At 43.8% G+C, this 15273-nt stretch overlaps 1 protein-coding gene across 3 annotated transcripts; it reads left to right on the forward strand.

Moving 5' to 3' along the window:
* The first annotated feature begins 182 nt into the window (after positions 1-182).
* cdc14a (cell division cycle 14A) lies at positions 183-14504 on the forward strand. 3 transcript variants are annotated; one of them, XM_022764899.1, is made up of 16 exons: positions 183-539; positions 1540-1630; positions 2378-2453; positions 3883-3975; positions 4405-4484; positions 5883-5949; positions 6501-6563; positions 7016-7103; positions 7406-7636; positions 8923-9061; positions 9476-9644; positions 9722-9822; positions 9907-9954; positions 10228-10356; positions 11151-11505; positions 12639-14504. In XM_022764899.1, exons 1-16 carry the CDS (start codon positions 443-445, stop codon positions 12666-12668), a joined length of 1857 nt encoding a protein of 618 aa, XP_022620620.1. In that variant the 5' UTR covers positions 183-442; the 3' UTR covers positions 12669-14504. The 3 variants fall into 3 exon arrangements, with proteins under 3 accessions (XP_022620620.1, XP_022620622.1, XP_022620621.1); XM_022764900.1 differs by having other exon boundaries at positions 483-539; positions 1515-1630; XM_022764901.1 differs by lacking the exons at positions 9907-9954; positions 10228-10356; positions 11151-11505; positions 12639-14504 and having other exon boundaries at positions 9708-9809.
* Positions 14505-15273: the final 769 nt, after the last annotated feature.

Consider the following 15273-nt stretch of genomic DNA (forward strand, 5'->3'; position numbering starts at 1 on the left):
GTTTGTTCCTGTCGATATCTGAAAGCCACATCGCTCCTGTTTCCCTGCTGACAATGAAGGCAGCACGGTGCGTTGTGGTTGCTGATTGGCTGTGGTTGCTGTGGGAGCGGTTCCCGTCGCTATGGTAACGTGTCTTAAAGAGGGATTCCTCAATCAGAGTTGCAGACTCCGGGAGCATCGTCAAGCCGTTGGTGTGCTTATATGCTAACATGCTAGCCCGGGAAGATTTACCGGATAAAAAAAACGGAAAAACAAACAACGAAACCGGTAGGCAAGGTTCCTCCGCGCGTGAAGATCTGTCGCAGTGACTAATGGGAAACCGAGGACAAAGTTTTAAACTTTATAAACAGTCTGCGTTCGGCTGCTGCTATCTTGCTATCTGCTAGCTGCTAGCTGTTAGCAGTTTGTAAAGTTTCTGAGGCTGTGGAAGGAGGGGGGGTCCATGACGGGGGAGGGAGTCCGGCACTCCCCGATCCTATCGGCCCTGTTCAGGATGAGCGAGGACCCGGAGCTGCTGGGAGCTGCTGAGCTTATCAAAGGTAAAACAATGTTAAAGTGAGACAATAATTAATCATAATATTAAAGAGTTTTTAATAAACATAAAGAGTTTATCAAAGGTAAAATAAAATGAAAGTGAGACAATAATTAATAATAATATTAAAAGTTTAATAAATATAAAGGGTTTATCAAAGGTAAAATAAAACTGATTAATTAAAGATAAAATAGTTAAGTGAAAGTAGATCTGAGTTTAATAAAGAGTTTGAATAATGTTAAAGTGAAAAAGACTTTAATAAAAACTTTATCAAAGGTAAAGAAGATAAAGTGAGACAAGAGTTTAATAAGGTTTGAGTAAGGAGTTTAATAAATAGTTTATCAAAAGTAAAGAAGTTAGAGTGAGAGAAGATAAGAGATTAAAAATTAGGTTATTAATGGTAGAAACAAGTGTGTCAAAGAGTTTAATGAAGATAATGAGATTAATAAAAAAAGGAAGAGTTAATAGAGTTGGGTTGATTGAGCACATTGCCATGGTAACTGCAGGTGGGAACAGAACACAGTGTGAACAGCTGGATATAAACAGCAGGTGACCTCCAGTGAATGAATGGAATGGATATTACTGATATACAGTTAATTGATTGATTACAGTATTGATAAACAGTTGAGTGTGAAAGCTTTACTTTATACTGGAATATTTCAATATATTGACAGGTAGTCAGAGATTATTGAGAAAATGAAAACAATGATAAATAATAATCAAAGATTAATCAATAAGAATAGTAAAATAATTAATTAGTGTTGATATTTACAACAGATTTCTTAGTCAGAGAAAAGTTTTTTACTTGATTGTTGATCTCTGTTCTGTAGTGTGTTTGATCTGCTCAGGAAACAAAATGCGTTCAGTCTCAGTAACGACAAAATAAAATAATTTCAATTTGCTCCAGACGTGTTGTTTTTATAGAGTTTTTTTTATTATTATTATTATACATTATATTTTGATTTATTTATATTATATTTAGACTGCCCCCTCTCTGTCTCCATCAGAGCGTCTGTACTTCGCCACGTTACGCAGTAAACCGAAGAGCACAGCCAACACGCACTACTTCTGCACTGATGATGAGTTCCTCTACGAGAAGTAAGTCGATCACATGATGTTAACCTGCTGCACTGCATTCTGGGTACAGTCATAGACGATGCTGCAGATGTCCTGTATGATCCTGTATAATGTCCAGACTCTCTGTGTGAGGACACTCTGATTGGTTGAATGTAAGCACAGTGAATACGTTGATGAGACAGTGAACAAATATAATATGATGGATTGTTACACTTTCTTCTTACTTTCATTAGTAGTTTTTAAACTACAGGTCCCATCATGCTCTGGGGGGATATATGTTACCATGGAGTCAGTGAGCTCTCTGTGAGCTACTACTGTTTTTCTGCCATGTGCTTTTATTTTGGTGAAACTTGAACAGGCAGGAATTGAAAGCTCATCAGGTTTGATGATTGATTTCATTTATTAATAAACCTCCTGATTCTGAGTCACAGTGGATTAACTGAGCAATCATTATACAACTAATCAACAGATTCATCAATGATAATAATCTGATAAGAATTAGTTACAGAGTTTGAAAAGTTATCACAGCTGTTGTTATGGAAACATAAACACACATGCACACACACACACACACACACACACACACAGCAGATCTGCAACAGAGAGGATTTATTTTAATTGAAGATTAAACTGCAGGTCTGAGATCAGTGTCATGTGAGTCCAGGATTAAACCAGAGAGCTGGTCCTGGACTGTGTGGTTCAGGGTCCAGCTGGTCCTGGACTGTGTGGTTCAGGTCTCATGTTGACTGACTGTGTCTCTGTGTTCAGCTTCTACGCAGACTTCGGTCCTCTGAATCTGGCCATGTTGTACCGATACTGCTGCAAACTCAACAAGAAGCTGAAGGTGAGTTTCCGCTGCTGACATGCCCTCAGCAGGAATGCCTAGAATGCAACAGGGCAGGCGCAGCATTACACAACGTCAGATTCAGACCATCCCACAACAGATTGAGCAGGTGTCGTCTCTCAGGTGACTTTATACAGGTGAACAGAGGGAATAGTGTAACGTGTGTCCTGCTGCCTTCAAGTGCTGCAGGAATTTAATAACCTGAAGAACAAACTTCTCACTGCTTCAACTCATTCAGTCACAGTGGAGCGTCAGACTGTGTGTGTGTGTGTGCACGCATGTGTGCATATTCTATATAAGGTTGAAACACCTGAGACACAGCTCAGAGTCTGATGATGATGGTGAAGATGATAGTGATGATGGAGAGATGAAGATGATAATTACATTTTCATTTTTACTCACAACACAAACACGTGGAGATCATAATGCTGTTGAATATTGTCCCCTACAGGCTTCCATACTCTCAGGAGTAAATCCTGACTAACCTCAGGAATCTGATCTAAAACATAACATCAGTTATCATCATTAATGTCTGTTACCTAGCAACAGACACTATTCATATCATCTCACTGAGGTGTTTGTTATTCCTCTGTCCAGCGACAGTCAGAGCAGCAGCCAATGTGTTTTCAGGTTGTCCGTAAGTATGTCCCGTTCTCATAAACATGATATCTCAGTAACGTCTTGACAGAACTTCTTCAAATTTGGCACAAACATTCATCTACACTCCAGGATGAACTGATTAGAATTTTGTGGCTAAAGATCAAAGGTCAAGGTCACAGTAACCTCAGAAAACACCTTTTAGCCATTACCCAAGACGTTACACAGAAATTATGACAAAGTTTCACACAAATGAAACAGGGATGTAACCTGAAACTAGTCTGAGTGGAGGAGGTGACCCTAGAGAAGAGAACCTGGTGAGTTAGAGCTCTGTAGCATCTGCTCAGACTGTAGACTCTGTCCCTGTTATGTCCTGTGATAAAGAGAGTAAACACACTGACAGAGTTCTCCTTCAACATAACAAGTCCTACCTCGTTAGTCGCCGGCCTCGTTGTCATTTCATTGGTTGTGTAAAAGTAAGAGGTGGACAGGTGAAAGTCAGGACAGATTAAAGTTTCCATCCTCAGGTAGAACCCTCATCGCCATGGTTACTCGTCTGCCTCCACGAGCAGCACTGAGGGTGAGTGTGATGTCACTGTGGGTGATGTATGAGCTGCAGTCAGACACTAATGACAAGAGACAGGTCACTGTGAGAATCAGCAGCAGGACGTCAGTTATTTCTGCTCTAACCAGCTCATCACACGATCTACTGAAGGTCATAACAATCTGTCCCAGTGTGACATCTTCAGACTCATTACTGTGGTGGTTGTTGGTGGTTCGATTGACTGACCTGTCGCCCAATCACTGCTGCTCGTCTTCTTCTTCTCTGCAGTCCTTCACTCTGACCAGGAAGCGAATTGTTCACTATACAAGCTTCGACCAGAGGAAGAGATCCAATGCTGCCGTGCTGATCGGAGGATACGCTGTGAGTACACACTTGCTCTTCCGGTCTATGCGCAGAGTCCTCGATCAGGTGACCTCACAAATCACAGTGTTGGTCTTTAGAACGTGTTATCTCCATAACGCCTCCAGGGAACTTCTTCACATCTGGTAAAAACATTCCCCTGGAATGAAGGAGATTTTGGTGGCTGGGTCAAAGGTCAAGGTCAGACAGCACCTTTTAGCCATTACTCAAGACTTCACACAAATGGTTCATATTTTATATGACTCTGGATAAACAGGGATGTAACCTGAAACTAAAGTGTGTTAGCAATAGCAGCCTTCACTGATCACTCACTGTTTGTCATGTTTAAATGATTGAATATTTACTGTGACTCATAACGTTTACCTGTAATAACCTGTGTAAACAGTCTAAACATGTGAAGCTGGTTCTGACTGTCTGTCTTTGTGTCAGGTGATCTACCTGAAGAAAACACCTGAAGAAGCCTACAGAGCTCTGATCTCTGGATCAAATGCGTCCTACCTGCCCTTCAGGTGAGTCTGTGACTGGAAGAATAAAGTTAGTTTAAAGCTTCAGTTTGTTTCTGAGGCTCAAACTGAAAGAGAGGTGTGTGTGTGTGTGTGTGTGTGTGTGTGTGTGTGTGTGTGTGTGTGTGTGTGTGTGTTTTGAGGATAAAGGGCTCTTTGTTGTCACACACACATTTAGTGGTTATATAACAGCAGAGCGACTCTGTTCCTCTGTGTGATGAGGAGGACACGCCCCCTGCTGTGAGGTTTGCACTGATTGGCTGAGAGCAGAATGAAACGCTTGTTTATGTTACAGTGAACATGCAGCCATTTAAATGGAGTGAACTTCCTGTCTGAGACACAATGGAAGCCTGAATCTGTGTGTGTGTTGACAGAAGGTGAACACACACCTGTGCAGGTGTGGTCTGATGTCATCAGCTGATGTCTGTGAGCTGTAAAGGTTAGTCTGAGGTTGCTGCTGGTCCTGGACCTGCTGCAGCTGACAGTCAGAGCTCTAACTGTCAGCTGCAGCTCCTCCTCAAAACAAAAGGTTTTTCATGGTTTAAGAAGAAGAGGTTAAAACTTAAATCATCAGTAATCATCATGAATCCCTCTGCTCTGCTCAGTGGGGTTTCACAGCTGCAGTTTGTTCAGCTGCTCCTGGTCACAGATCGATACCCCCCCCCCTCTATTCTCTGTCTCTCTGCTCTGTCTCTCGTCTCTCTGATATCTCTCTCTGCTCTCTCTCTCTGCTTCTCTTCTTTCTCTCGTCTCTGTCTTCTCTCTCTCTGTCTCTCTTCTCTGTCTCTCTTCTCTCGCTCTGTCTCTCTTTCTCTGTCTCTGTCTCTCTCTCTGTCTCTCTCTCTGTCTCTTCTCTCGCTCTCTCTCTCTGTCTCTCTCTCTTGTCTCTCTCTATCTCTCTCTCTCGTCCTACTGTCTCTCTCTCTCTGTCTCTTCTCTATTCTCTCTCTCGTTCTCTCTCATCGTTATCTTTCCTCTCTCTCTGTCTCTCTCTCTGTCTCTCTCTGTCTCTCTGTCTCTCTCTCTATCTCTCTCTGTCTCTCTCTCTCTGTTTCTGTCTCTCTCTCTCTTTCTCTCTCTCTCTCTCTGTTTCTGTCTCTCTCTGTCTCTCTCTGTTTCTGTCTCTCTCTCTCTGTTTCTGTCTCTCTCTCTGTCTCTGTCTCTCTGTTTCTGTCTCTCTCTGTCTCTCTCTGTTTCTGTCTCTCTCTCTCTGTTTCTGTCTCTCTCTCTGTCTCTCTGTTTCTGTCTCTCTCTGTCTCTCTCTGTTTCTGTCTCTCTCTTTGTCTCTCTCTGTCCCTCTCTCTGTTTCTGTCTCTCTCTGTCTCTCTCTCTGTTTCTGTCCCTCTCTCTCTCTTTGTCTCTCTCTCTGTCCCTCTCTCTCTCTCTCTCTCTTTCTCTGTACAGGGACGCGTCCTTTGGAAAGTGCAGCTACAGCCTGACTCTGCTGGACTGTCTTCAGGGAATCAGGAAGGTGAGATTTTAAGATTCACTTTTTACACCTTGGTGTTTTTCAACTCAAGTCATCAGAGGAAAAATTGATACAGCTCAGAGATGTCTGTGTACACTGAAGAGCTTCAGTGAGAATCTGTTTTATTCAGAGAACAACTCCCATAATCCCCCACTGCTTCATGACATCACCAGACTCTGTCTTTTGTTATTGTTTAGACTGAGAGACACCCTAGAGACAGAAGAGACCGACCGTGTTTAAGTCAAGATGAATAATAATGGAGTTCACACAAACATTTACAGACTGAACCAACATGTTACATAACGTGTGTGTGTGTGTGTGTGTGTGTGTGTGTGTGTGTGTGTGTGTGTGTGTGTGTGTGTGTGTGTGTGTGTGTGTGTGTGAATGCAGCCAATCAACAGGAGAACGAATGAAAACATGAAGGATGTGACGTCTCCTGTCTGTAACAGCTGTTTGTCAGCTCTGATGAAACTGAGCAGGTGTGATCAGCTGATGATCAAGCAGCTGCTGTGTTCTGGTTCTTGTTGTTGAGTGAGTGTGCCGGTGTGTTTCAGGCTCTGCAGCACGGTTTCTTTGACTTCGAGACCTTCGACGTGGACGAGTACGAACACTACGAGGTAAAAACCAGGACTGGCTGCTGAATCACCTGCACAGAATGAAACCAGCAGCAGTCAGTCCTCCTCTTGCACACTCATCAATTATTTAGACAGAAGAAGAAGAAGAAGAAGTCGACCTCTGGAAACCAGCAGAGACTTACAGACCTTCACCAGACTCAGTCCAGACTCGTGATAATGACAGAACAGAAAACTAGATGAGAGAAAATAAGAAACGATTGATCAGAAGAGAAACTGAAGGAGACGTGACATCTGAAGGTGGTCCAGGTCTCAGTGTTCAGGGGCTGCAGAGAGGGACTGCAGCCCCCCCTCAGGAGGATCAATGTACTTTTCACACCAGCAGACAGCTACTGTTTACTAGACCTCAGTCCTGTTTGTCCTCCTCTCAGTCCTGAGTCTGTCCACATGTCCTGTCTTTAGTCTTTGGGTCTGATATGGTCTCTGTCTGTCCACAGCGGGTCGAGAACGGAGACCTGAACTGGATCGTCCCGGGGAAGTTTCTGGCCTTCAGTGGACCTCATCCTAAAACTAAAGTAGAGAACGGTGAGTTCAGAGACGAGCTGCGTCCAACAGACTGAGACTGAAGACAGACTGTGGACATGTTCTTTGATTTATGCTGTCTGAACTCACACTACGTTTTTATTTTAAAACACAACCCCAGAGTTTTCAAAATAAAACAGCTCCAGCAGAGTTTACGAAAGTCTCTGTTTTCGGTGTTCAAAGATGCCAGGGTCGTGTGGACAGGAGTGGAAAACGTAGCAAAAGTCGATGCGTTTTAAAACGAGAACGTAGAAGTGTAGATGTAGCCTCAGCTGTAACACCTGTGCTGGCCCTGCCCCCTGCAGGTTACCCTCTCCACGCCCCCGAGGCTTACTTCCCGTACTTCAGGAAACACAATGTGACGACTGTCGTCCGCCTCAACAAGAAGATCTATGAATCCAAACGTTTCAGCGACGCCGGCTTCGACCACTACGACCTCTTCTTCCTCGACGGCAGCACGCCCAGTGACATCATCACACGCCGCTTCCTGCACATCAGTGAGCGCACGGACGGAGCTGTGGCCGTCCACTGCAAAGGTGAGGACGTCCTGTCCAGAGCTGCAGCTCACTGTTAATACAACACTGATCAGCACAGTTTTTAATTAACTGATTATTGTACAAAGATGACTCTTACTCTGTGTATGTTTCTGACTCTGACTCTGACTCTGACTCTGTCTCTGACTCTGACTCTGACTCTGACTCTGTCTCTGTCTCTGACTCTGACTCTGACTCTCTCTGACTTTCTGTCTGACTTTGTCTCTGACTCTGACTCTGACTCTGTCTCTGACTCTCTCTGACTTTGTCTCTGTCTATGTCTCTGACTCTGACTCTGACTCTAACTCTTTCTCTGACTCTGACTCTGACTCTGTCTCTGTCTCTGACTCTGACTCTGACTCTGACTCTTTCTCTGACTCTGACTCTCTCTGACTTTCTGTCTGACTTTGTCTCTGTCTCTGACTCTGACTCTGTCTCTGACTCTGACTCTCTCTGACTTTGTCTCTGTCTATGTCTCTGACTCTGGCTCTGACTCTAACTCTGTCTCTGACTCTGACTCTGACTCTAACTCTTTCTCTGACTCTGACTCTCTCTGACTTTCTGTCTGACTTTGTCTCTGACTCTGACTCTGACTCTGTCTCTGACTCTCTCTGACTTTCTCTCTGTCTATGTCTCTGACTCTGTCTCTGACTCTGACTCTGACTCTGTCTCTGTCTCTGACTCTGACTCTGACTCTAACTCTTTCTCTGACTCTGACTCTCTCTGACTTTCTGTCTGACTTTGTCTCTGACTCTGACTCTGACTCTGTCTCTGACTCTCTCTGACTTTGTCTCTGTCTATGTCTCTGACTCTGTCTCTGACTCTCTCTGACTTTGTCTCTGTCTATGTCTCTGACTCTGACTCTGACTCTAACTCTTTCTCTGACTCTGACTCTGGCTCTGACTCTGTCTCTGACTCTGACTCTAACTCTTTCTCTGACTCTGACTCTGGCTCTGACTCTGTCTCTGACTCTGACTCTAACTCTTTCTCTGACTCTGACTCTGGCTCTGACTCTGTCTCTGACTCTGACTCTAACTCTTTCTCTGACTCTGACTCTGGCTCTGACTCTGTCTCTGACTCTGACTCTAACTCTTTCTCTGACTCTGACTCTGGCTCTGACTCTGTCTCTGACTCTGACTCTAACTCTTTCTCTGACTCTGACTCTCTCTGACTTTCTGTCTGACTTTGTCTCTGTCTCTGACTCTGACTCTAACTCTGTCTCTGACTATGCCTTTGTGGCTGACTCTGACCTGTCTATGACTCTGTCTATGTCTCTCTGTCTCTGTCAGCTGGTCTGGGCAGGACGGGCACTCTGATTGGCTGTTACCTGATGAAGCATTACCGCTTCACGGCAGGTGAGGCCATCGCCTGGATCAGGATCTGCAGACCGGGCTCTGTGATTGGACCACAGCAGAACTTCCTGGAAGAGTGAGTCTCTCTGATTGGGTGTTTGTGGTCAGTGAGGGAGGATCCAGGTTTTGATTTATTGGCAGAGAAACAGGGAATGGTCAGCATTATGCACAGGTGCAGGTCTCACTTGACCTAATCCTTTGTGCTCTCTCATAAACCACATCCAGAGACTCCATCCGCTCTTCGTCTTCTTTTTATGCTGCTTCTGCGTCTTCTTCTTCTTCTGCTCCTCCTTCTTTTTTCTTCTTCTGTTTCATCTTCTGCTTCTTCTTCTTCTACTGCTTCTTCTTCTGCGTCTTCTTTTTCTTCTGCTTCTTCAAGTGGTTGAACACTGATCACAGCAAATCATCAGCTGACTGTGACATCACAGATATGATATAACAGCTGTGATGGTCTAGTTGAGGTCACCTGACCCTGTGTATGTGTTCACAGGAAGCAGGCAGCACTGTGGTTACTAGGAGACAGCGAACGTTCCCAGAAGGCCAAGATGCTGGAGGAGAGGGTGGTGTCTCACCTCATCACCAGTATGGATGACCTTACTTTAAACTCCACCCACAACAGCAACATGTGCAGATCTCCGAGCTCCGACCATCTGCAGGAGGTCACACACACACACACACACACACACACACTCACACTCACACTCACACTCACACTCACACAGACTTTCTCTTCCAGACTGAGGTGACGGACAGTGGTCTGGGTCTGACTCAGGGAGACAAACTGAGAGCTTTAAAGAGCCGGCGGCCCCCCCGCCCCGCCACCACCGGCGCTCTGAGGTACCAGAAACTAATTGAGCAGCTGGTAGATTTCAGAGTGACTCATGTCTGACATGTGGATGTAAAGTGACTATTTTCTTTCAGAGTGGAGGAGATGAAGATTCACAGTAGATCAGCCTCTCAGCCGCTCAGGTACCAGTCAACTCCAACCTCTCACCTCTGACCCTGAAGCTGTAGTGTCATCACACAGAAGACACAATCACATACAACTCCACTCTTTAGTTGTTCATCCTGTCTGCTTCTCATAGTCCGGATCCAGGACCAGGTTCCTGTGGTTACATTCAGAGCTCTGCAGTGTCCAAACCAGCAGCAGGTCTCTGAGGTCTGACCAGGATCTGACCAGAAGAACCACATTATTTATCCTGATGTTTTAGACCAATAACGTGTTTGTGTGTGTGTTTTCAGGTTGTCAATGGGGGTGTGTCAGGGCCCCTCCTCCCCTCTCAAGTCCTCCAAGTTCCCAGCATCCTCTGCTTCTGCTGCAGCCAAGAGGATCGGGAGAAGTCCTTCGTCGTCAGCGTCAAACATAAGGAGGTCAGTGTCACCACCAGCTTCCTGTCTCACTCCCACTCCTCTTCATCACCTCTTCTTCAGTTTAACCAATGTATTTTAAGTCTTTGTTAAACCTGACCTGATCCTGGTTTAAACCTGACTTGATCCTGGTTTAAACCTGACTTGATCCTGCTTAGATCTTGGTTAAACCTGACTTGATCCTGGTTTTGATCTTCGTTAAACCTGACTTGATCCTGGTTTAAACCTGACTTGATCCTGCTTAGATCTTGGTTAAACCTGACTTGATCCTGGTTTAGATCTTCGTTAAACTTGACTTGATCCTGGTTTAAACCTGACTTGATCCTGGTTCAGATCTTTGTTAAACCTGACTTGATCCTGGTTTAAACTTGACTTGATCCTGCTTTAGATCTTTGTTAAACCTGACTTAATCCTCCTTTAGATCTTTGTTAAACCTGACTTGATCCTGGTTTAAACCTGACTTGATCCTGGTTTAGATCTTTGTTAAACTTGACTTGATCTTTGTTAAACCTGACTTGATCCTCCTTTAGATCTTTGTTAAACCTGACTTGATCCTGATTTAACCCTGACTTGATCCTCCTTTATATCTTTGTTAAACCTGACTTGATCCTGGTTTAAACCTGACTTGATCCTGGTTTAGATCTTTGTTAAACCTGAATTGATCCTGTTGACTCAGGAGTTTATATCAGTGTTTTCTGATCCAGGATCAGCAGGATGTTTTCATAGTATGTTGTCGTGTGTATGTATCACGGTGGTCATGTGTTGTATGTGTGTTGTATGTGATGCCCTACCCCCAGCTCGGCTCTCGGCTCTCGATTGGCCAGCTCTCTCAGTGATCTGTACGCCCCAGACATGGAGGACAGCAGGAAGACTCCCTACTCCTCCCCTCCCCCCTCCTCCTCTTCCTCTGTGTCTCTCAGCCCCGCCCTCTCTACTCTGGTCCCGCCCTCTCTCGGTCGCTATGGTAACAGCCTTCGCAGCATGCAGCACGAAGTTAACAACAACAGCGGTCCATACAGCAGCTCCACGGCGCCCCCCACAGGGAAAAGCTTCGTCCGACCAGGGCCCCAGGACTTCGGGCCCTACAGGGGCCCTGGGCCTTACAGCGCTGTGAAGGGCCCGTCAGGACGCTACCTGAGCCGCTCCATACCTGTAAGTCCTCTGACACAGCAGCAGCTCAGCCCGCCCCTCTCCGATGATTGGTTCTCTCTGTTCTGACATCACTAACACACTGGACAGATCAGCACCTGGTGTTACACCTCTACCTGTTCACCTGTGCACCTTTTCACAGGTACAGGCTCCTCTCTATAAAATCACCTGACACAGTCTTAATCAGCTGCTTCATCATTCTCTGTCTATCCCTCAAACTCAGTGTCACTGAACACAGTGTGATCAATACGTGTGATTAGTGTTCTTAATAATAATGATAATAAGTGACTGCTCACCTGTTCAGGTGAAAGTAGCTCAGAACCTCCTTCAGAAAAATAAAGACAACAAAGTTGGATATTTCGTTTTTATAGTTTGAATTTATTCTTGAAATGACAGCGCTGCGCCCTGATTGATCAGCTGATCATTAAACACAGGAATAAAATCACACTCTGACACCAGGAAATGACACATCTGATTTCAGCTGAGTATTCCACAACTAATCAGATAATTATAATAATAATAATGATTATAATAATAATTACTAATAATAATTAATGATAAACCTGAGCAAAAATAACAGGTTGTACTATGAAGGGGTCAGAACATTTTTTACTCTGTCAACATGTTTCCATTCTCTCACTCACTCACTCACTCACTCACTCACTCACTCACTCACTCACTCACTCACTCACTCACTCACTCACTCACTCATTCACTCACAGGGGGAAGTGGTGGTTGTTGTTGTTTACTGAGGCTGTGGACTCTCTGTCACATTAACATCTCTGACTCTCACTAACATGAAGCTGCTGCTGAGTTAAAGGATCCAGATCTGAGTCTGAGGTCTGAACAGACCCCCCCACCCCACCCCCCCAGGTTTACCTGCTGTCCCTAATAAACTGACCCCTAAGTGTAAAACTAAGTCAAACTTGAGCCAATCAGGTTACAGCGCAGAAGTTGGAGGTAAGTCTGACAGGTGTTATGAGCTGGAGATAATTAATGAAAACCCATGTCTGCAGCCAATTGATCAGTACTGATCAGTTTTCAGTGGCTGAGGAGGAGGAGCAGCGACCTGTGACCTTTGACCTGTGAAGTGTGTAATGCTGCTTTAACAGTGATGATTTGTTCATGTGTTTCAGTCTCTTCAGTCTGACTACATCCAGTACTAAAACTACACACCTGACCTGAAGACACATTACCCACAATCCTCCCTGACTACCCACAATCCCTCCTGTGTTGGATGCTCAAAGGGAAGCTGATGACTCTCCGTCAGGACTGAGAGGCAGAGTCAGACTGTTTGTAAATATGATGTAATGTACACACGTGTGTTTGTCTGCAGAAGATTTATTTAGATAAAGAAGAAGATTTTATATTTGTGACTGAAGAAACTTATTTTTGTTTTAATGAAGATCATTTTTTGATAAACAGAAGAATCAGCTGACGAGGACTTCTCTGTTGTCATGGTTACAGTGTTTACTTCTGTGTGAAGGACTTTTATTTTGTAATCAACAGCAATAATGATGATAAATGACCATAATAATGATAGAAGAAGAAGAAGAATAATGTCAGCAACAAACTCAGGGTGTGTGGTCTCTGTCTCTGTCTCTGGTGGATCAGTAGATCTGAAATGATTAATCAATCGATCAGTAAGTCGATCAACAGGAAACTAACCTGCATCAGTTTTAATCATTTTAATAAAACACACCTGCATCACACAGCCCAGTTTAACTGGTCCAATTTAAACTAGTCCAGTTTAGCAGTCGTCTTCTATTTATAGCTGATGGTTAGTAGATTCTTGATTATTGATTGGTATTTTATAGACTGAGTGATTCATGTTCATGGAGGAGAATCAGATCCTGGTTCCAGATAAATCAGAGCTGAAAGACTAGTGATGACAGGTGTGTGACAACAGGTGTCTGAGCAGACTGTTGTCATTATAACCTGAGTCCAGAATCTAACAGAGACTGGGTTTAAGTTGACAGATCCTGAACATTTTTAATTTGACCTTTGACCTGTGTGTTAGTGATCAGCTGATCTAAACTGATCATGAATTTAAAAACTTCAGGTTCACCAGGGACCAGATCAGAGTCAAAACCAGCAGCTGTGATCATGATGCGTTCACTGACCAGTGGCACAAAACGCATCACTGTACATCACATTCATGTGTGAGGGAAAAATTCTTGTTGGTTTAGATCATGTGACACTTCACATGTCTGAGTGACCACAGGAGCCTGCCCCAGATTGGCTCAGACCAGCTGACAGTGTGTTCAGGTGTGTTTGTGTAATAAGAGAAGAGAAAGTGGGTTTTTCTCTTCTGATGGAGCTAGGCTAACAGTTTTCCCGTGCTTCCAGTCTTTATGCTAAGCTAGGCTAACTGTTTCCCCCTGCTTCCAGTCTTTATGCTAAGCTAGGCTAATCAGGTCCAGGACCCAGATTAAACTGATCTGAACTCAGAGACAAAATGGAACAAGGATTTACTGAAAACGAGACTCTGAATATCTGTCAGCTGATATGCTGTCAGGACATCAGCTGATCCTCCTCATGTCCAGGTGATTCACCTGCTGACTGTTCAGAGCTCTGATTGGTTGAAACAGCTGAATGTTGATGTCAGGATGTTTAATGTCAGTCAGATCGATCAATCGATCAGAAAATATTTTTAATATTGAGTTTTACCTCTGATGATGATGTCACCAGCATCCTGTCACACGGACACTTTCAAAATAAAAGCTCCAAGGATCAAGACAGAAAAATTAGGTGTTAAAATGGAACCAGAACCAGTCAGATGTTGTTAGGTTTAGGTCCAGTGCAGGTCCAGTTCAGAAGTCAGAGTTCAGTTTGTAAAAACCCGAAGTGCCTCCAACCTGTTGAACTCATGTTTCTGATGTTTGCAGAGGGCTTTTATTTTGTTAATTGAAGTATTAAAAGTCTTTACTGATGAAGGGAAACATTTTAATCAGCGTGTCGCTTTATTTTAACAGCAACAAATAAAATAATTTTCTGTTTCACTTTGTTTCCATGTCTCTGTCACCACATACAGTCCACCTTAACCATTCCAGTTTAACCAGTGCAGTTTAACTAGTCCAGTTAACCCAGTCCAGTTTAACCAGTCCACTTTAACTAATCTACTTTAACTAGTCCAGTTTAAACTAGTCCAGTTTAAACCCGTCCAGATTAAACTAGTGCAGTTAAACTAGTCAAGTTTAACCAGTCCAATTTAACTAGTCCAGTTCAACCAGTCTGCTTTAACCAGTCCATTTAACTATAGTAGTCGAGATTAACCAGTCCAGTTTAAACTAGTCCAGTCCTAAATCAAAGACCAAGAAGACCTGAGAGACTGAGACGAAGACCAGGACTCGTTCAGGATCATGTGATGTGGAGTCTTCACCTGCACAGGTGACAAACAATCAGTCTCTGAAAGTGAGTCTGGTCACATGACTCCATGAGTCATCACAAACTGATCACTCAGGTCAGGATCAATACAAGGTCACAGAGCCACTCAGTGTAATCACAAAACTCTGCATCAATCAGTTAATCAATCAGACAGTCAGACTTCTGGACTCACATCACTGTAAAACAAGACTCTTACTTTGTAACATTATTAAATGGTGATGAGTCAGGTTCAGATCTTTTTCTACACTCAAACTTCAATATCATCATCACTATTATTGTAATTATTACTATTGTCATTATTATATTATTATTATTATTACATGTTTGTCACACACACACTCGTGTAACTGGTTTGAACAGAGGAATGGTGTTTTACATGTTTTA

Source organism: Seriola dumerili, unplaced genomic scaffold, assembly GCF_002260705.1.
Source record: "Seriola dumerili isolate Sdu_G_001 unplaced genomic scaffold, Sdu_1.0 BDQW01000592.1, whole genome shotgun sequence".
In the NCBI taxonomy this organism is placed as follows: domain Eukaryota; kingdom Metazoa; phylum Chordata; class Actinopteri; order Carangiformes; family Carangidae; genus Seriola; species Seriola dumerili.

Coding starts and splice junctions, on each gene's coding strand:
- cdc14a (XM_022764899.1), top strand. CDS start 443: ATGACGGGGGAGGGAGTCCGGCACTCCCCGATCCTATCGGCCCTGTTC. Junction 9,823..9,906: donor GCCACCACCGGCGCTCTGAG/GTACCAGAAACT, acceptor ATTTTCTTTCAG/AGTGGAGGAGATGAAGATTC. Junction 11,506..12,638: donor ACCTGAGCCGCTCCATACCT/GTAAGTCCTCTG, acceptor CATGTGTTTCAG/TCTCTTCAGTCTGACTACAT.